General features: G+C 42.7%; 3 protein-coding genes across 5 annotated transcripts; all 3 read right to left on the reverse strand.

Annotated features, from left to right (window-relative positions):
* Window positions 1-1550: 1550 nt before the first annotated feature.
* On the reverse strand, window positions 1551-7682 carry LOC6507700 (arabinogalactan protein 1). The gene is made up of 3 exons (XM_032454885.1): window positions 7623-7682; window positions 2062-2487; window positions 1551-1730 (listed from the first exon to the last, which is right to left on the reverse strand). The coding sequence occupies exons 1-3, from the start codon at window positions 7680-7682 to the stop codon at window positions 1683-1685; spliced, it is 534 nt and encodes a 177-aa protein (XP_032310776.1). The 3' UTR covers window positions 1551-1682.
* Window positions 7683-11794: 4112 nt separating this feature from the next.
* LOC6507699 (vegetative cell wall protein gp1) lies at window positions 11795-13602 on the reverse strand. Its single transcript, XM_001956131.4, has 2 exons — window positions 13385-13602; window positions 11795-13315 (listed from the first exon to the last, which is right to left on the reverse strand). The coding sequence occupies exons 1-2, from the start codon at window positions 13385-13387 to the stop codon at window positions 12107-12109; spliced, it is 1212 nt and encodes a 403-aa protein (XP_001956167.1). The 5' UTR covers window positions 13388-13602; the 3' UTR covers window positions 11795-12106.
* A 646-nt stretch (window positions 13603-14248) lies between these two features.
* Window positions 14249-21023, reverse strand: LOC6507698 (acetylcholine receptor subunit beta-like 1). Of its 3 annotated transcripts, none has more exons than XM_001956130.4 (7): window positions 20852-21023; window positions 20655-20779; window positions 17601-17737; window positions 16608-16762; window positions 15986-16430; window positions 15132-15731; window positions 14249-15071 (listed from the first exon to the last, which is right to left on the reverse strand). In XM_001956130.4, exons 2-7 carry the CDS (start codon window positions 20716-20718, stop codon window positions 14907-14909), a joined length of 1566 nt encoding a protein of 521 aa, XP_001956166.1. In that variant the 5' UTR covers window positions 20719-20779; window positions 20852-21023; the 3' UTR covers window positions 14249-14906. The 3 variants fall into 3 exon arrangements, with proteins under 3 accessions (XP_001956166.1, XP_014765412.1, XP_014765413.1); XM_014909926.3 differs by having other exon boundaries at window positions 20847-21023; XM_014909927.3 differs by lacking the exon at window positions 20852-21023 and having other exon boundaries at window positions 17601-20741.
* Between the last annotated feature and the right edge of the window lie 217 nt (window positions 21024-21240).

The raw sequence follows: 21240 nt of genomic DNA on the forward strand, positions 1-21240 counted from the left end.
GAATTTGATTTAAATTTCAAATTTGTTTAATTTTTCTCATATGCATAAAGTTCGAATGGTAGCAGCTGTATAAATGTACACTGGGCAATATTATACTTAGATGATGAGCCAAAAACTTTTCTTACATTTTTAAGAAAGCCACGATTTAAGCCCAAAATAAACAGTTTTGCGGATTTGTACTTTAAAGGAATAAGTAAAGGAATACATTTTAAAACCATACTGTTGTATATTTTGTTGTATTGTTTAATTTAATGATAAGAAATATTTAAAATTAAATCTTAAAATTCTTCGTATAAAATAAATCTTTCTATCGTCACTATTTTTATTTAGTCCTAAGCAAAATCTGGTGTGCTTTTAGGCAACATATAAAAATGAAGCATAATAAAGAATCATTAAATATATTTGTTCAGACTGCCTACATTTATGCAACATAGCTTTGCAGTATAACAGTTTTTCACCATTTTGTGAATCTATGAACCAAAAATAATAATTAACATTTAAAGGACGCGTTTAATATAAATTTTAGAGCATACTTTCCATTAAGATCGCTCAAAGAAGTGATTATGAAATATAACCCACAATCTGAGAAAACCCCTGAAGGTTATTTCTGTAATTAAAAATTGTTGTAATTAATAACAAATATCCAAGGCTAAAGTCTATAATATCCACTTGACCCGGGAGACTGTGAAAAATCCCAGCCATGACGGAAGAACCTCAATTGCCTCGAAGTCTGTCGTCGATGGCACACAAAGGAGCCAACCGATCAAGACCCAGTTTGTCATAGTATATAGACAAAAGCGACTTTTAATGCCCCTGAATAGAAGCCAAGCGAGGCAATCAAATTGACAATCAATCCATCAATCAATAACACATTGTCTCACACATCCAACTGGCCAGTGGCCACCCGTACGGACACGGATCGGGCTTTTCAAAATGGATTGTTTACACTTCTGATTTGTCTATGTTTGAAAGTATTGTTTTATTTTTTTTTTTTTTTTAGGTTTAGCAGGTTTAGCAGAAGTTTAAACCGGTTAAGTTTAATGTATTTTGAAAGTATTCCAGTAGATTTATGTATTTATATTTGTTTGCGTTGTGACTAGTTTTGGATTTACGAACCGTCAAGAGTCATGCAAGAGCCTGCATAAATAATGATATCTAATTGGGCCCAAAGAGGCAGCCGCAGACAGTAACCACTTAATACCAGGCACCACGCAACAAAAAAATTATTTCCCAGGTAATAAGGCCTCGGTGCGCAGATACGAACATTCTTCTGCCCAGCTTCCGTATGCAAATGTCCATATCAGATCTCAAATGTACATTTTCCTCATGGCATTCCATGATTAATGAGAAGCCCCCGACGACGGGGGGCACTCATCAAATCGAGAACGAATCTCTGTACAATTTCGACACACTTTATTGTGCCTTGATGAGCTGTGAATAATATAATTAAAACCTGATACTCTTGCTTTATCTCCATACCCATGGATGGAGCCCCATGCCCCATGGCCCATGGCAAATTGGCCTTGGCAGATGAATGAAATATACAAAAATTTGTTTATCATTTTTACAAATAATTTACGTTTATTTATTTCGTACTTTACTTGGCATTTCAACAATAACTGAATACTTCGTTTTTCGATCTTTGTCTTTAGAACATCATTTGTCTCTTTGTACTTCGCTCTTTATGCTTTTGATCTTGTCATGTTCTTATTTGTCGATTCTCGTTCGTTCTAGGATTATTAGGATTGTTAGATGCGATATTTGGATAGTTGGATAGTTTGATATTTGGATAGTGGGGTTCAGTGCGTAGGTAATGTGTGCTGGGATTGGATATTCATAGGTTAATGCTTGATTCGGGTTGGATTGGATTGATTTGGAGTGGTGCGGATAGAGCAGGTCGGTGATCGGGCAGGTGAGTAGAATAAGAGTAGGAGAAGGAAGAGAAAGGGCAAAAATTAGGAGCAATTACTAGGATTGTCGAACATGGATTTTAAATATATATAGAGTTAAGAGCTAGCTGCCTCCGTCTTAGTAGCGGCGCAGACGGTAGAAGCGTCTTACATAGACTGGCCGGCGGTACTGGTAGCCGCTCTTGCTACTGTAGGTGTGTCCCACCAGCTGGGGCTGCACCACCTGCTGAGCCACGGGCGGCAGGTACTGGGCGCGCTGCACGATCTGCTGCTGGATGGGCTGCTGCACGAAAGACTGGGCGACGGCAACGGGGCGGGCCACCTGACGATATACTGGAGCGGGGGCAGCGGCGATCACGGGGCGGGCCACAGGAGCAACAACAGGACGGGGGGCAGGAGCGGCAACCACTGGGCGGGGGGCAGGAGCGGCAGCAACCGGTGCAGGATCCTCAATGTCGATGTACTCTGGCTCAGGAGTGGCAATATCTTGGGGATTGGGTCCCTGGGTGGCGGAATCGGGCAGCTGGGCACCCGCAGCAACTCCCAAAAGGGCCAAGGCCAACAGAACGAAGAATTTCTACGAATAAAAATAAATGATTTGATTTAAAAACATATTTCAAAGGATGTTCATATTTTCTAGCAAACATTTAACGCAAAAAAATAAACAAATATAAAAATTAAGATTTCCAAATAAACTAAAGACCAAGCAAAGCCATATTTTTCTCTAAGATTATCCTGTTAAAGTATTTTAATCATCCCACTTTTAAAAAAACTCTAAACCATTAGCCCAAAAACAAATTTTTTTAAAACCATAATTAGTTCAAACTTTAAAGTATTTCTTAACACAAATACTTAAAAACAATCCTAAAAACCAAAAAGAAAATAATTTTTTTTAGTCCAATTATCTTCCCAAGCTTTTCTAGACTATTTTTAGGCCACATATTTACAAAACGCCTTTGTATAGTTAGTGTAAAATAAAACAGTTTTAAAAGTGAGTGGATTGGCTATTTATGGAGCCGTCTGAAGCATAATTATGTGCCTGCCAGAGGCCAAACACGGGTGTTTTGCTTCACAAGTCCCGAGGGCCACTCGAAACGGGATGGCAGAATTCATGAAGTCGTTTAGAACACTTGAGTTTGGGTTGGGGAGCACTTGAGGATAGTGTTTATTTTTGGATTCTGTTCACGATTCACTTTTTTTTTATCACTGACTTCATATCCTGATTGAAGACAGAGCTCTAGGATTCGTTATCCTTGCCGCCAGGATCACATACCATTTTTATTTTTTGTGGATTTAGTTACGGATGATCACGAAATTTTCTCGAGCAGAAGCGGACGAGCAATTTACACTTAAGAAGTTCAAAGCACAAATGATGATGAGCTGGGCAGTGGGCATGAAATTTATACTATATCGCCGGTGCGGTCCGTCCGTCCGGTCCGGTTCAGTTCAGCTCAGTTCGCAACGTGGAGAAGTCCAAGAGAGTTTGGGCAGAGCGTCGGCGACCGCCAAAAACCAAAACCCGATGAGACACAAACCGCACACCGCGTTATAAATAAGGCAACAACAATAATATAAACACTACTCCGCATCACCAAGCAACAACTACAACAAAAACAACAACATCAGCAATAGCTATCAGCAGCAATTCGAATCAAAATTTAAATTAAATGAAACGAAACGATACGATATAAGAAGATATAGGCACTAGAAGAAACTGTCGATGGAACTGGAACCCTTTGGACAATCACTTTGGTATCGTCACGAGCCGTGACGCACTGAAAAGTCACAAAACACTTTAAATCATTCATCTAATACCTTGAAATTAGATAAAAAATGGAACAGATATATTTAATTCCATATAATTAATTTACCAAAGCTATATCGCTTAACATTTGTGGCTGGTGAAAGCCAAACGTGATAACCTTAGAAATTACAAATTTTCAAATTTAAACTTATTTTTTCATTATTCCCTTCTTATTTTCTAGATTATTTTTTGGATAATAGAATATTTTCATACCATTTTCTACGTGTAAGAAGAAATTTTCCTCAAGTTCGTTGCCTAAGTCTTTTGTTTTTTTGCTCATAAACTAATTTTACTTTTAAAACTAAAATTACTTTGATGAGATCCTCTTCTTTTGACTTACATTTTATTTTTAATATTTGAATTTTAATAAAAATTGTATAAGCAAATAAAGTTTTTTACCTATTTTCTTTTTTTGGCTACTGAATACAACAAATTTGCATACATTATCCATACAATAATATTTTCACACCAAAGTGGCTTCAGACGAGCAAAATAATGTCCAGCAAAAAACTCTTTAAGAAGACAATCACTTTTCACAGCCCATAAGCAAATAGAGCTTCCAATGATTTTGACATTTTGCTACAATATCAAAATATTCAATTAAACATTTGAATGAACACCTCTTTGAGATTTTTAAGCATGACTTTATCGTGTCAATTTGTTTGCCGCCGACCTGGTAGCCCTCTCTTTCAGTCATTTAATTTGGCTTTTAGCTGCTGGCTCGATTGTTTGTATCTTCTCTTGACCTTAGTGGCAACAATAAGCAAATTTAACGGCTTTTGGGCATACATCATTTCCGTTCGTAGTGCGTGTGTGTGTGGGGAAATACATTCACCTGCCACAGTCAAGTGAATGAAGCTACTTGAGCCAAAGATGCAGTGCCAATAAAAATGATTTGTTCGATATCAAGGACGGCCCAAAAAGATTAAGTGGCACAGACACAGGAAATGGTTAAGCTATTTTTGACTCCAACTGCCAACAGACATTGTAAAGATGTTACCATTGAATGAAAATGTATATAAAACTCCGTTTTTGAATAAGTTCAACCCACTTTGAAACAGTTCTTATCCGAATATGTGACATCATTTTGGCCGTTGCCTTTCACTTGCATTGATTGATGGAATATTTGTCATCGGGCAGCAAAAAGATGAAACATAGAAAATTTTTGGCAGTATTTTTCATAATCCAACCAAAACAATAATAATAAGCTGCCAACAAAAAATAAAACAATTTATTGTGTGTTTTTACGGTTATTAGGAAATTTAAAATGTAATTAATAATGCTTTGCTCTGTCTCTGGTCTCAGGTCTTAGGACTCAGGTTTCACAAACATAAATTTGATCTCCCGCGAAAACATTCATTATTGGCTGTTATGCCATTTGGGGCCATTGTCTATTGCGTCGGCGATTTGACTTGCAAAATGTGTCATTTGTGTCTGAAAAGCATCGTTCTATCCATGGAACGGTAACCAATGAGTTTCATAAATCAATGACAAGGGCGTGGCAGATTTATGCGGACCAACACCGATATCAATATCAATAAAGTGCACCTCTTCCTGTGATAATATTTATATTTACGAAATTAACGAACTCTTATTTTATGTTAATGCAAATAGAAAATTAATATCGGCAGTTAAATATGTTTTTGATCTTTCCATCATCGCGTCTTGTGGCCGGAACCGAAGCAACCACTTTTGCCCAATTTGCATACAGGAACCAGATATCGCACCGAGTGATTCAAAAGCCATGAGCCGCCGTAGGAGTCTCTTAGCCAAATGCCGGTAATCGACGACTCATTTAATTTATGACTCCGTGCCTGTCGAAAGCCAGAATCCAGTCGGTTTCACGTGCCACTCGTTTTCTGCTATTCTACGAGAGTTCAAACATAATATTATGCATGCGACCTGTTGTCCGGCCGAGTTAAGCCTAAAATGAGAAAAACCAAAATTCACCGGCAAAGGTTGACTGGTTGGGCGTGTTTACATGCGATTCCCATCACCTGATAGGGACCACAATAGAAGCCCACTAGAGGTTCGTTTTGAATATTTTTTCGCTTCCACTTTTGTTGGCAACAGATCGCATCTTTGGTAAGACACGCCTCGTTATCTGGCCGACAGTTTTGTTTACCATTTAAATATGTCTGCGCGTGTGAATAACAAAGATATAAAACATGTTCGTTGCTTCGTGTCTTTGGTTGACATTTTCCTGCATAAAAATTAATTTATTAAGAAGCTTAAAGCATTCTAACGTGAACCCATGCCAAATTTCAGATGGTTTATAACTGCCCTTGGCTCCTAACAAAAAGATTCTCAAGCTAGACTAAAACCATTCCTTTTTTTCTATCACGATTCTCGTCACAATGCTTCGTAAATATTTTGTGGAACTTTATTTTATTTGTACAAGCTTCCGCACATTCACCACGCATCAGACCAGAGCCAGAGAGCATCACCATTATGAATATTCAATAATTTACGCAAAAAATTATAACAAACAACAGCCTGGGCATAGCAAATATATCATCATGAGGAGACAATTGGAAGCTTTGGCATACTCTTGTCGAAATATACATTTCAAAACAGGCGGCAAACGTTTCGGCATAGTTGTGGTACCCCTTTTTAAAATTTATGTGCGACTTTGATGTAGGGGCAGTGATCTAGGCACAGAAATATTTATTGCAACACCTCAGAATGTCGGGGCACTCGAAATACTCATAAACGCCACAATAAATTGTCTTTAAATAGCCAGCCAATGTGGTCTTGTTTCCGCCTCTGTACTGTCAAGATGAGGTTGGTAACAAATGATTTAACAACTAATTCAGTTGGCCACTTGACCTACAGGGGCTTGGGATGAAGTCTTTAAAATGATTCCCTGGAAGAGAAACAGGTTGCTTAACAATAGATTCTATGTAGATTATTCTGGTTATAATCGATCGCCAGTCGCAGACAAACCGGCGGGCCGGGACACGCGCACAGTGAAAGCTGCCGCAAAAGAACGTTAACATTTAATGGGAAGCATAAATTAATTATTGAAATTAGCTAGAATCGAAATAAAATAGGAAACCAAATGGGAATGGGAATGGAAAGGAGACTAAGAACTCGACTGACAACAAAGCCGCAAAAGAGCTTCATCTAATCATTGTTTAACTTAATAATTAGTTTTTTATTATCTCCCCTTATAATTTGTTTCGAAACAACACCAAACAATGGCATCAATGCCGCCTGAGGGGCAAAAAAAAATCAAAATCTGAGACGTCGCGACGTTGGTGGCTGTGAACCTCAGCAATTTAGCCACTTTTGGCACCTTTTGGACGGCTCGTGCCATATGAACTGGCGTTTTGAACTTTGACATCAAACACAATAGAAAATTCTGTTTTTTAAAGCATTGAACATTCAAAAAAAATATTTAAAATTTAATGTTTTTAATTTTTGAAACAGAGACAAATTTTTAAATGAAAATAGCTAACAAATTGATCATAAAATTTCCAAACACGCCTTTTATATGTTAAAAAATCATGAAACTATAACGACATGACCTAATATGACTAATTTTATGCTAATCAACTTAGAATTTGACCTGCATTTGGCCATAAAAAGCAAACTGGTTGGTTATAACTCACAAATTGAGGCCACATTCTCCTTTTTGAACTCTGAGCGATAAGCCGGAATAGCGGACATAAAGTATCTGTATTTGGTAACGGAAACGTTTCCCTACTCAAAATACCCTGAAAAATACTCTGCCAATATTCAGCTTAGAAGATGCTGTAATAGAATGGCAGTGAACGTAAATTCTGACAAATTGGAGCAATAAAATGCGCATTAAGATTATACGGCTAATGAGGTGGATCCCACAAAAACAAGCAATCAATCAGATTGATTCCATTCATGCCGCTCTATTTCGGTGACAAACGCACCCTGACACTGAGCAATGTATCTGATAGATACGAAATTAACCCGTTCTGGGGAATAGGCATGGTTCGCAAACGAGTCGATTTAAATGTTTATATTTATAAGTATAAGCCATTCTAGTCAATTTGCACAAATGCTAATGCTGATTATTATGGTCTTAGAAGAGGCTTTAGTTAATGGCCATTAGAAAAACCCGTTTGATTTGGCCGATGATGATGGCGGCGATTATGGCGATGGGTTGGGGATGATGAAGGTTCTTCTTGGCCTGGCCCGCCGCTCTGTCTGCCGTGTAAGATTCTTCTCCACCTGGCCAGCCGAAGTGAGTCAACGGATCGCGGATTAGCACGGCATCTGTCAGAGACACGGGCTGAAATTTGCATCCACATTGTTTCTCTGATGGCTCTCGGCTAACTGCTATGACATTGTTTCAATTCGGATGCCGTTTGCTGCGTTTTGTGTCTGTGTAAGGCCAAGGTCAAATTTTGTAAAGAGATTGTAAACATTGGATTAACTGCTACGGATGTGTTGCCTTTTCAATTCGAATCGGTTGCCCCTTTGTGTTGACTCTGCATTTGCATTTTTGAGCCACCTCGGCTCGACTCGAATCGGCTCGGCTTTTGGGTTTTATTTTGACATCCATTATGGATTGGTTTGACAAGTGCTGTCAGTGCTCAAGACAACGACCCACATCGATGGATGTGGCCAAATATATTTTCCGTTAATTGCTTCACACTGGTCGCCAGCCAGCCAGCCAGTCAGTCAACCAGTCAGAAGCGATTTAAGCCAACAAATGACAAAATTTGCGTGACAAAGCCGCCCTCTCGGGGGCTAAGGCGATAATCGAATATATGAATGAATGAATTTTCGAATCGATCTAGACCGAATCGAGTCTTGTCTTCATATTTGTCGTGAATTTATGCTGAACGCGATCGGAGTGTCGCCGTCGTTGATTAATGTTGGCGTTTTGTTCGTTTTATAATTAAAAATTAATAGACCGGGCAAAATGTGTTGCCGATGCCTTGGTATTATGCTAATCACTGGCGCCCACAGCAATCTCTAAAAATATATATATTAAATATTTTTTGGAGTCATTTACAAAGGCAATCATCCTTCCCCCGGCGACCACCGCCACCTGCACCACCACCTCCTCGGCAGACAATTAACAAAGGCTACGCCAATTTAATGGCTATTCACTTTGGCCACGAGCTAACTTGATCCAAGTCTGGAACCGAAGACCGAGTAATTGCCAATTTTTGCTGCTCCTAAACGATTTTGTTCACGCTCAAGAATCGCCGAATTTAATCATAAATCGCCGCTGTCTCGAATTTGTTTTTGTATGATTTATTCGTGAGCAACTCGAATGCTCGCCGAGAAGGTTAAACAGTTGTTAAACATCTATTAGCAATTGATTAATTTACTGTTAATGCGAAACAACCATGCGACTTGTGCCACGGATTTCGCCGAGGGAATCGGCAAGGGGGCAATATCGGTCAATTGGATAAGGAAGTCGTATCGCGCAAATGGATTATGCGGAATTTCTTGTGCCGAGCCATAAATTGAGACATCAGTTGCTTAAGCCGAGTTGTATGTTGATTGCCGATATTTAAATGAATCATTTCGAGCATGGCCTAGCCAACTATGTTTAAAAATAGTAACGATGTTGGAGTTTGTTTACTTACCAATATGAATAATTAAAATAAGGTGAAACCAGTTTGAAAAATATGAACTAAATAGCTGAATAGGTGAGATTTTAAGTTCTGGCAAAACGGGTTAAAGAAATTTATGATGTGTAGTTGGGGAATTCTGGTCCTACACAGAAAGAATTAATGCTAGAAAATGGATAAATTGTAAAATAAAAGTTTCATATAAAAAATATAATTAATATTTATTGGTTCATGCCAAACAGTCTTATAGAAAAACCCCCCTTTTAAAAACCTTCAGCTACTTTGTTTTGAAATCCAATTAGGAGCCAATGTTAAGATCTAAGCCAAGATTAAAAGCTTCAACCAAAGCTCAACTGACTGAAAAACCAGCCCCAAAGTAGACTTTAAATATAAGAGATTTCCAATCCCGGCTTTGGTCATCTTTTCCATAATTTTTGAAGCAAAACTTCGAGCTGAGACACTATTTAGACCTCAAGCATGATTGCGCAAAACCAGCTGCATGCGTGACTGATTTTCATTGCTGGCTTTTGCTGCTTTTTGTCCGACTCTCGGGCACTTGAGTGCGGCTGACGGGTTGATTCATATTTGGCCTGGCCTGTGCCGTCTACACAAATCATCGTACGCAACGCCTGTTGGAAACGATTCGAGTGGGTTTACAATTGAACAGCTATGAGCCGACAAAAAAACATAAATCGAGGGGAAGAATAGAAAAAAACAGAATTGGGGAAACGGTGCCAAGGGCAATTTCGCCTGTGATTGATTTACAAGAGGCTAACGTAACGTAATGCAGCCCGGAGATGGAGATGGGGCCACACTGCGTATGCGCAATGTATCTCTAAAATCTTTGACCAGGTGATGTCTTTAAGTTTATGGCTTTTGGCGCGGGCATAAATCACTTGGTGACTTTATTGTATGTCTATTAAGTCATAATTATAATATGTTCATTAATATTTTCGATTAGCTGCTGTCGGAATATTGTGAAGAATTAATTGGAAATTTGAGACAAACAACGTCGAAGAAGCCAGTGGCTAAAAATATTTAATATAATCTTTTTGTTGTGGCTTTTGATTTTAGAATGATTTCATATTTATACTCGCATTTACATTTGCGTGCTTGTTTGATGTCTAAGCAGTAGAATATTAATAGCTTGTTTGGGAAATTTACACCCGGATGGAGGCAAAGGGAATCCGACCGAGTACGAATCTTAATCGTCATCGCCCCCTCAGAGTAACATCTGCGAAATTAGCTAAGGTCAGCAGGTGACTGACTGACTGGCTGCCTGGCGGGCTGTAAATGAACTTGTTCTCGTTGATCCGCTCCGGATTATGTACAGTACCTATCTATTTGTTTGCTTGTCGATAATTTCCATCGCATAATTATCGTGGCGCGGCAAACAATGCGTGGCGAATCTCTTGTCATGCCGAATCTTTTCAAGTTTCAAGTGCCATGCTGTAATCATAAATCAACTGGGCAAAAAGCCGAGTCTAAGTGCAGCTGCAGATTCGATGGTTGATGTCTGATGTCTGATGCCTTACGCCTCATGCCCCATGCACCCATACCTTATGCCTTATGCCTTATGGCTGACAACATAAATCACACCCAGGCGGAGCGCTCGTTAAGACGTTAATCAAATGGCTCATACTCAAAGATCGAGCTGGCTTAGGGCACCTCTGTCGTCCAGCGAAATTGAAGGCCGTTTGTGTCTAGCAAGTATGTGCTTATGTAATTAGTGGCAGTACCTCCGACCCTTCCCCATCGCCCACTCCGCTGCATAGTCTTTTCATTGCCCCCAACCCCCCCAAAGATCTCCTTTGGAGCCCTAGCGGAGAATCGTTGCACAACGCGCCAGTTGCAGTTTTAGTTTTTGTCTTCTTGTTTATCTTTATTTTTGGGCAACCTAATGAAGTTGCCACGGCTAACTCAATTTATTGACTGAGCCGGCTGACATATTGACTAAATGACTGATGAACCTGGCGACAGACAGACCGACCGCCTGAATGACTAACAGCCTAACGAGAGTCGGTGGGAATCGCGGGTTCTCCAATCGCGAACCACCAATCGCCAATCGGCGGCAATCATCGATCGGCGCGCTCATATTTATTTTGGCTCTAACAGCACCTTGAGTGGCCCATGTATGGATGCAATGCCTTGCACTGCCAGTCGCAGTCGTTATGGGCTCTCAAAAAATACTATTCATATATATATGTGTATCTATAAGTGCATAAACATACAAGTATATAGCCGATATGTAGTCGTTATGGGTTTATAGACTTACAAACACTGCTTTCGGCCCCCTGAGAATGTTCACGGCTCTCGGAATTTCCGCCTCTGATTTATGGCGCCTCCAGTTTGATTGATTTGACCTACCAACTGGACACTGGCCACCAGACAGCAGCCATCGCCACTTTGCACCACTGGGTGGAGACTGCACTTGACCCGCTGGTATTTCGGCTATGCATTGTGGAAAATAAATGAATATTTCCATAATTATATTTAAAGATTACATTGCAAGAAACAATCTGAAACTTTGTATTTAATGGTCGTAATACATTTTGAATAATAATGTAACGCTTACATCTACTTCGGTTGCATTTTTTTCTCTGCATGTGGTTGTCAGAAGTGACGCCCCAGAAGGTCAGTTCGATGGAACATTGACCCACCAACGAATCCCCCGAGTGAGTGACGTATCCAGTTTTGAATTTGGTTTTTCAATTAAGTTTTTGTTTGTTTTTTATTTGGAAAAATATTCGTTCTTTGATGTTTTTGGGGTTCAGGGACTGAGTGATTCACAGGACTAAAGTGGCTAAAGAGTATTTGCCGATCCTCTAGAAGGTGAAGGGCTTGGCAGGCTTGTTGTAGTTGTAGCCGTCGGGTCCCAGGGATCCCGCCTCGTCGCCACCGCTGGTGGGTGGGGGTCCGTACTCCTGAGTAGGTGCCGGTGGTGCGGGCGGGCGGGGCTGATAGGTGGGTGCTGGTGGTGTAGGTGCGGGTGGCAGTGGCTGGTAAGTGGGAGCCGGAGGTGCTGGAGGACGAGGCTGGTAGGTAGGTGCTGGTGGTGCAGGCGGTGTTGGAGGGCGTGGCTGGTAGGTGGGTGCTGGTGGTGCAGGTGGGGTTGGCGGACGTGGCTGATAGGTAGGTCCTGGCGGTGGGGCTGGCGGCGAAGACGGCGGTGGTCCGTAAGATGGAGCCGGAGCAGTAGGCTGCGGCAGAGCCGGAGTCACTTCGTTCTCTCCTGGGGGAGGCAGGTACTCGTTTCCAGGCGTAGGACGTGGTGCCGGTGGACTAGGAGGCTGAGGACGTGGTGGCTGAGGACTTGGTGGCTGCGGCCTTGGTGGTGGCGGCTGGCTAGGTGGGGGTCCGTAGGAAGGAGTCGGTGCGGGTGGTGCTGGGGGAGCAGGTGGTGGTCCGTACCCGGGAGTAGGCTGAGGCCTTGATGGTGGTGGTGGTGGAGGAGGCTGGGGACGCGAGGGAGTTGGTCGTGGCCTGGGCTGATCCGGGGGCAGATACTCCTGCCCGGGCTGACCCGAAGGAGGCGTTGGTTGCGGTGGCGGACGTGGGGGAGAAGTTTGTGGTGGTCCGTAGGAAGGAGCTGGGGGCGTAGGCTGCGGCGGAGGACGAGGTGGCAGCGTCTGAGGAGGTCCGTAAGAAGGAGCCGGAGGCGTCGGCTGCGGTTGCGGACGTGGTGGCTGCGTCTGGGGAGGTCCGTATGAAGGAGCCGGAGGCGTGGGCTGCGGCGGAGGACGAGGTGGCTGCGTCTGGGGAGGTCCGTATGAAGGAGCCGGAGGCGTGGGCTGTGGCGGAGGACGTGGTGGCTGCGTCTGAGGCGGGCCGTACGAAGGAGCCGGAGCCGAGGGAGCAGGACCCGATCCTATGCCCGAGTCCTCAATGCCGTTGCCCGATCCCGGAGGCGGAAACGGCACCGAAGGCTGCTTGTAATGGTAGCCATCCTCCTGGAGATCCGTGTCCAGGTGGGAGACATCCGCCCGGATGCCTGCTACCAAGAGCAGAACCACCAGCGGCACAAAGCAACAACGCTGCAACACGAAACGTAATCGCATCAGACCGGAGGCAAAGCTTTTCCGGCTGCCAACCTGCCAACTTACCATTTCTCGGATTTTCCGAGTTTTCCCAACGAAAAATATCACAAAGCGCGAATTGAAAACTGTTACCGGTTTCGCTGAGGAACCGCACACGATATTACTTAGCCGACGACGTCTTCGTTGCAAAATCAGAAATCGAATGATGCCCAAATGTTCTCCCTTGGCGCATTTATACCGGCCTGGCCCAGAGCAGCCCCTAAGTCGGCTGGGCTGGCTAAGTCGGCTCCGTTAGCCAGGTTCGCTCAGCTCAGCTCAGCTCTGCTCAGATGCCGAGGCTTTGAGTCAGCCAGCGAGACGAGTTTTGGCCGAGTCTCTCGGTCGTCGTGATGCTGCAACCTTTGATGTAGCCACAGGTGAAGATAGATGCTGTACAGATACTGTATCTTTATCTGCGCCTGTATCTGTATCTGTGCCTGTACCCGTGTCTGTACCTTTGCGATTCGAAGTCAATAACAGCGCGTACTAGTTAGTTTTTTGTCTTAATCTAAGGTTCCGTGCCAAAACCAGGAACTCGGCGAGGGGATTTCTAGCCGTTTGTGTGTTCGGCTAATTATGTCCGATGGGAGACGACAGAATTCACACCACGGACAACGTGGGCGGATGATTAATGTGCGAACTTCTGAGCGCTGCCTCAGACAGTTACCGAACCGAGCACATATGGCCAAGATCTGCTAGAATCGTGCTTACATAATTGGCTCCCCCACCACCCACTTTGATGCTTATTGCCGTGGGCATGCCACTGCCATCCAGCCATTCATTGGAGACGACATTCTCGAGTTGGTCAATAAAATGTTATGCCCATATCAATTAGTTAATAAGCCAATTGGCTAAGCGCGTAACACGCCGCAAACAAGCAGGCCAGCCAGATTAATTAACTTTGCATTTTTATTGGTTTCATGTTGGCTCCGGGTTCACATGTGATCTCTATGCTAGCCGCCTTGTTAGAGAAGCATTTACAAATTGATTCAGTGTGTTCGTTCTTAAATCTTATTCGTTAAATTGGATTACTTAAATTTAAGTTTCGGCACAACATAATAACAAAGTCCTGACAAAACGTTATTGCACTTAAACTAAACCCTCGTTCTATATATGTACGTCTCTACATCTGTATTAGCTAAGTTCGTTTAAAAATTATAAATTACTCACAATTCCACTAGGTTTTGATTCATTTGTTTTAACATTTGTTGCTTCTGTGATTTTGGTGAATTATTTGCTTTTGTTTCTAGTTGCTTGTCGACTGTTTGTTCGTGTGAGTTAGTGTTTCGATTCGTGTGTTTACCAAAAGATTTAATATTAGTTAGTTATGTTATGCTAGGTGTTAATTCTGCCCAAGCAATTATCGTTTAGTGTACTTTAATTATTAAAATCTAAAAATCCGCTTTAATTGTTGCAATTTTTCATTGTTTACTTTTGTCTCAATACTTCATTTGCTTATTATTGTTGCGTTTGCAATGCTGTTAACCATTTTAATTAGCCAAGGGCTGCTCCCAAGCTTCCTCCATCCGGTCTCCGTCTCCATCCGGGCTTACTTTCCCCGATAGATCTCGATGATGCGATCTTGGTCCACGTACTCGAAGATGTGCGGGGCATCCATCAGAATGCCAACCGTTCCGGCCGTGGTCACAATGAAGAAGATGTACAGTTGCAAGCGATCGATCACCATGGCCACGTACTTCCAGTCCTCGCGGGTCTGCGGATAGGGATTCGTTAATATTATTATTAAATTAAAATTTTTTATCCTTTAGCCAACCTGAATGTAGAGATCCTCGTTGCGCAAGTGCTCGGCTATGAACTCAACTGCCTCGGTGGCCTTGCTGGCCTCCGGGGAGAGCAGGATCGAGTCGGAGGACTCGCTCTCCCGCCGGCAGCCATCGCCCAGACCTAGATCCGCGCCGCTGTTGACCTTGCGGTTGATCTTGCAGTTCGGGTGGTGCAGATCCGACAGCTCCATGACCTCCATCTTCGACTGCTTGCCCCCAATGGCGCTGATATGCTTCGGAAGCTCCGCCGGCGAGCCGTACGACGGGTGGGGGTGGGCGGGCATGCTCATCCCGGGCATCTCCATCATCCAGCGCAGGCGGGTCTTCCGGGGCCGCTTCATGAACAAGAACGCGGGCAGATAATGGAGGAAAATGGAGCGGATGTACATGGGCATGCGGTGGGTGCGCGGCCCTCGGAAGTTCCAGTTGATGATGATCACAGTTACCAAGATGGACACCGTGTTCATGATGAAGGTGAACAGCAGATATTTGGCGATCAGTGGCAGCACCAGCGACGTCGGCGGCAGAATCTTCGACACCAGCAACAGGAACACAACCAGTGACAGCAAAATGCTAATTCCAAGCGTAACCTAGGGAGTAATTTTGTAATTAACCGATCAGGTAATGGCCATGAACCTCGAAACCAGAAATTTAATTTAACATTTTTAATTTGAGGAATATATTATAGATAGTGATCAGTTTTTCAAGGTATGATGGATCTGAGAAGTTATTAGTTAATATTTTAAGCTCTTATTCAACATGATTACTTAAGTTTCCAGTAACTCTTCTAGATAGACCTCTATGAGGTAAACCCACCCAAAATCATATTCCACCAAGAACTCACCTTCTCGCCGGCCTCGGCTGGCAGGTAGAAGACCAACACGCAGAGGAACGAGATGAGAACCGTGGGCAGAATCAAGTTGACCGTGTAGAAGAGGGTCTTACGACGGATGATGATGTAGAATGTGATGTCCGTTTCCGTGGGGTGGTTGGCATCGCCGTCGTAGACGTTCAGATAGGCCGGAACCTCGATAATGTCCCAGGTGCCCGACTTCCAGTAATCCGACAGATCCACAAAGTTTTTGTTGTTGTAGAGAGCCAGGGACACCTGATCGCCGTTAAAGGTCCAGGAGCCGAACTTCATGATGCAGGTTTGCTGATCGAAGGGGAAGTAGGTGACGTCGATGGTGCAGGAGCTCTGATAAATGGCCGGTGGCACCCACAGGACCTCGCCCGTGGGGTAGATCAGGACGTTGGACTTATACCGCACCTCGTAGTTGCCGTCGGCACTGCATACGTAAAATGGAATATTAGTTACAGGGTTTAAGGAAGAGCTATCTGCTGCGGAGGAAAGCTATTTAGCGCTCTGCTTTCGCCTACGGTTTTTGACTATTGGTTAGTGTACAGAGTTGGAGTTAATTAACTTTAGATGGTGGGTTAGCTAGGAATAAAGGCCATTTACTCACTTATTGAAGAGCACAATGTCCGGCTTCCAAACCTTGTCGGGGGGCAGACGCAACACCCCGATGCCGCCGTAGTCGGCCTCATCCCACTGCAGCTGGTAGTCGTACCAAACCAAACGTAACCAAACGTTTGATTTCATAATTTGATTTTTCTCATTCTTGATCGGTTTCGATATTCGATATTCGGTTTCGGGAATTCGTTTTTTTGAATTTGGTTTTTTTATTTTTTTTTTTTTTTGAGTTGGATTGTGATCAGATGGTGGTGGTTTGGTGGTTGGTTGATTGGTTGGTTAGTTGGTTGATGGTTTGGTGGTGTGAAAGAAGTACGGTACAAAGTACGGGTACGATTTGCATTTGAGATTCGAAACGAATCGAAATCGAATCGAAGTTTGGCGTACACAATCGAGAAGTCGAGAGAGAGAGCGGGTGGGAAGGTAGTTAAGACATTATTTCGCATGTGGCTTTACTTTAGTTGGTTAGTTTTTTAGTTAGTTGGTTAGTTTGTTTTTTTTTTCTTGTTTAATCTTAATTGTTTAGGGTTAGTATTTGTATTTCTTATTTGATTTTCTAGCATCAAGTCCACTACAAACATACAAAGTCAAGACAACGTGTACGTAATTATTTACAAAGCATAACCGAAACTGAAAACATTGGCTTCGGCTCCCCCTTTCCACCACCGCCCTCCTTTTGAGGCAAAAAGAGGCGTGGTCTCGGGTGCAGCCAGTGCATGTGTGTCAGTGTGTGTGTGTGAATGTGGGTGTGTGTGTGGGTGGGTGGGTGGTGTTGGGAGAGAGTCTAGTTGTGTGTGTATATTGGATGGCAGAGTATAGGTATGACAGCAACGAAACTGAAGAATTTGTTAGGAACAGAACTCGAAAACACATTTACACTCTACGAATGTTAGTTTTATACTTTTTGTTTTTTTTATAGCATAATCTTATTGTTATTATTCAGGTTTTTTTTTCTGTTTGACAAATTTGATTTGAGAACACTTACGACATTGATTAGCTGTACGAACGCCAAACCAAATCTTACTCCAACTTTTTGTGTCATATTCTGTACGGGTCGTATGAGTTTATTGTAGCCTCGAAAGAGGTCACGCACCAAGCGCTCTTCATCTTCGGATGCACTGACTAAAAAACACAACGGAAACGGGGAAACAGGAAACGGAAACGGAAACGGAAACGGAAAACGAAAACATGAATAACGGAAACGGAAACGGAAGTGGGAGTCAAGGATAACCAACAAAATGAACAAACCAAAAATTTCCACACAAACATTCAACATTTTAGGGATCAGGGATGGGGAAATAAAACAAAATGGCGGACACACAGAAGAATTCAGAGATAACGGTAACCATAATGAAGAAAATACAGAGAAACAAAGAAACGAACGGATGAGCAAAGTTGTTGTATTCTTTGTTTAAGTATTTCTTGTTGTTCTTTTTTTTTAAATTTTTTTGGATGATTTTTAGCTTATAGACAGATAGAGGTAGACAGTGACAGATTGACAGAGCGAGATAGAGACAGAGTTAGAGAGAGAGGCAGAGAGAGAGATAAAGGATAGAGACTGAGAAATAGGCAGATAGAACAGAGACATTTCAGACTTAAAACCGATTCTTCATCTTCAACTTCCGCATTGATTTGGAATTTTGATTTGGAAAGTTAAACAAAAATGAACGACACATGAGAACCGCTCGAATGTGGTTATTATATCTGTGTCTGTGGTGGTATTCGGTGGTCGTTGTGGTGGTGGTGGTGGTGGTGCAGGTGGGTGTCTGTTGTTATGGTGGTGTTCACGTAGCACGTGACACTGTTGATGTTGTTGGCTTGTTGCTGTTGTTGTTGTTCTGGCCTACATTGAGTATACGCCGCATGGGAGGCACTTCCATTAAACAGGGTCTACGGGCGGGGACACAGATGGCAGATGCTCCTTGCCCCGCCCACAGTGGGTGGTTTAATGCAAGTGCCTCGCAATTCTTTCAGTCCTAGAGCCTGGCACAAGAAATCACTAATTCAACAAGGTTACAAGGCTAGCTATTTGGATTAAATTTCAGGTTTTTGTGCTTCACAAGGTGCAACTTTATTGTTTTGGCGCCCCAGCAGGGATAACTAGAAACCTAAAGGACACCTCTTAGTCATCTTCTTCTTCTTCTACATCCTGTTGGGCGGGAGAGAGATGGCCATATCCTGCCCGACAGCTGGGCTGTTGAAAACTTTATCCGGAAAAGCTCCACCGAACGGAAGAGAGTGTAAGAGAGAGAGAGAGAGAAAAGCTCAGGGATGCTGGGTCCCACACTCTCGGCTACGTGTGTGTGTGACCGGGTTATCCTTGTGGCACATGTGTGTGTGTGTGCACGTGTGCGGCTCCATATATGGAGCACGAACTTTTTCTACGGTGTGAGTGATTTTTGGAACTCGTTTATATATTTTTTTCTGAGTTGCACTTTACGCTAAGTAAATGAGATGATTGGGGTTGGTCTCTATGGTGATACTAAGCGAGTGTCGATGTGTGTGTGTCAGGATGAAGTTTCTAATTTTTCTGTTTTTTTTTATATTATCCTTGTATATACCAAAGAACACTATAATTTCTGATTGTTTGAGGAGGGGTTTCTGTCTATTTGAACATAATTATTTCTACATAGTTTTGCTTTTCTTTTCGTTACTTCTTGGACTGCTCAGAAGAGAAGGAGTATGAATTAAGATTCGGCAGTTGATACAGAAATCTTTATATATATATATATATACACGTATATATTTATGCATTCCGGTTCAGTTCATTGCATTTTCGTATGATTTGCTTTGCTTTTCGGTTGTTGTTCATTTCGGTTGCTGTGGTCTGGTCTGGATGCTGTACGCCACCACCCATCCTGCAGGTCCTTAAAGGACCTTGGCTACCACGCTTCAAGTAGATACATAGTCAGGGGTTTCGGGGGGTGAACTTAGAGACAGAGCGAGAGCGAGACAGAGAGAGATAAAGAGATAGAGACAAAGATAGAAGGTACAAGAGAGATGCAAAGGGGCTCTGGAGAAATATTTAATTACAAAAGCGAACATAGGCTAGGGATATATTTTGATTAATATTTATAGAGTTAAGAGAAGAGTATGCAGGTGTACTGGAAGTATAGTAGTTATGGTAGTTCAGGTAATTCGCAAGTTTTAAGTTTACAGTTTTCGAGCATTGGAGAGAGAATCTGAGAGCAGGAGCGAGACAGAGAGAGAGAGAGAGAGCGAGTGACAGAGAGCGAGAGAGATAAAGCTAAGCTAAGGTTAATATATTGTATGTAGATATAGAAGATATAGGCTATGGCAATAGTAGATCTAGTCTGGGGCACTTAACTGAGTGCGGGGATTGGTGCTATGAGGAGTTCTACTTGACATTACGAAATATAAACATATACATAGTAATAGATAGAGTTGATAGATGGCTCAGTTGAATGACTAGCGCAGTTGTGATTGAGTTATATTTTTTTTTTCGTATTTTTTGCAGCGCTGTAGCAGCGACGCTTTGACAGATTCTCCAAGTCTCACTTTTTTTTCGGGCAATCTCGGGCAAAGTCTAGAGCTGTCGGTGGTTGTGTGGCGGTTATAGCTGGTCTACTACATATTATTTTTCTTGGTTTTGTTCTTGGTTGTGGTGGGGTAGTGTGGCTATATGCTATATACACAAAACGTCGGATGCGAGAAGCTGCCAGGAAGGGAGCAGCGACCGCGGCCGGTGGCTCGTTGGCACGGTGGTTCGGTGGTTCAAGCGTTGGTGCGGATGGCATTGAGAGCTTGGAGAACTTGTTAAGGCGGCGCTGCCAGCGCAATTTGTAAATTTAAGAAAAAAATCAAATCATTGCTGTAAAATCGTTAGCTAGCTAAGGAGAAAGAAAGAAAGAGATAGTTTTGTCTTTTGGTTGTTCTTTTTTTTTTGTGGGGACTAAGAAACGGTTAGCAGAGTTACAGAGTTGATTGAAAGCCTCTTCTCGATATTTTTTTTTCTTGTTGTATTACATAACCACCCAGCCAGAATGGCATTCCTTGCCCGATCGACCAACGTACGTACCTGCGGCAATGGCCAGGAGCACAAGGATGCTGCAAAGCAGCCAGGATTTGCTGGAGGGCTCCATGAATTTTTCCACTTTTCACCTACTCCAGGGACATGGCTAAGTAACAGGCCCACGCCCCAAACTGTAGACACAAAGAATTTTCGATTTAGGACCTTAAACTCATCCGAACCAACTCGAAAATAACGCACTTCACCTTAATTCGAGCTTCTCGTGATTTTAAGATTTTTCTCTACAATTTTCTGCTTTATTTTCACAGCTTTCTGTGCAATTTACTTCGAGAATTTTTTCTCCTTGAACAGGAGCCGTCAGTTTGGGTGCGGATTAAGAACTCTACTTCGGGAATCTGGATAAAAATCAATGGGATTGCTACTTTCAAGCGCGCAGCAGCCAAATCTGAGAAAAGGACACGGCGCATGTCCAAAAAAGTCCGGATAAATGAGGGAAAAATGTGAAAAGCTCTCTCTTTCCCTTGGGGTGTTTTCCGACTTTCCTCACTCCCCCATGTTTCAATAGATTGTAAACAATGGCAGAGGCCTTATCAGCTGTTGATAATTTTGTTTACATGCGCTTAGCCTCCAGGGT

Source organism: Drosophila ananassae, chromosome 2R, assembly GCF_017639315.1.
Source record: "Drosophila ananassae strain 14024-0371.13 chromosome 2R, ASM1763931v2, whole genome shotgun sequence".
NCBI classification, from domain to species: Eukaryota; Metazoa; Arthropoda; class Insecta; order Diptera; family Drosophilidae; genus Drosophila; species Drosophila ananassae.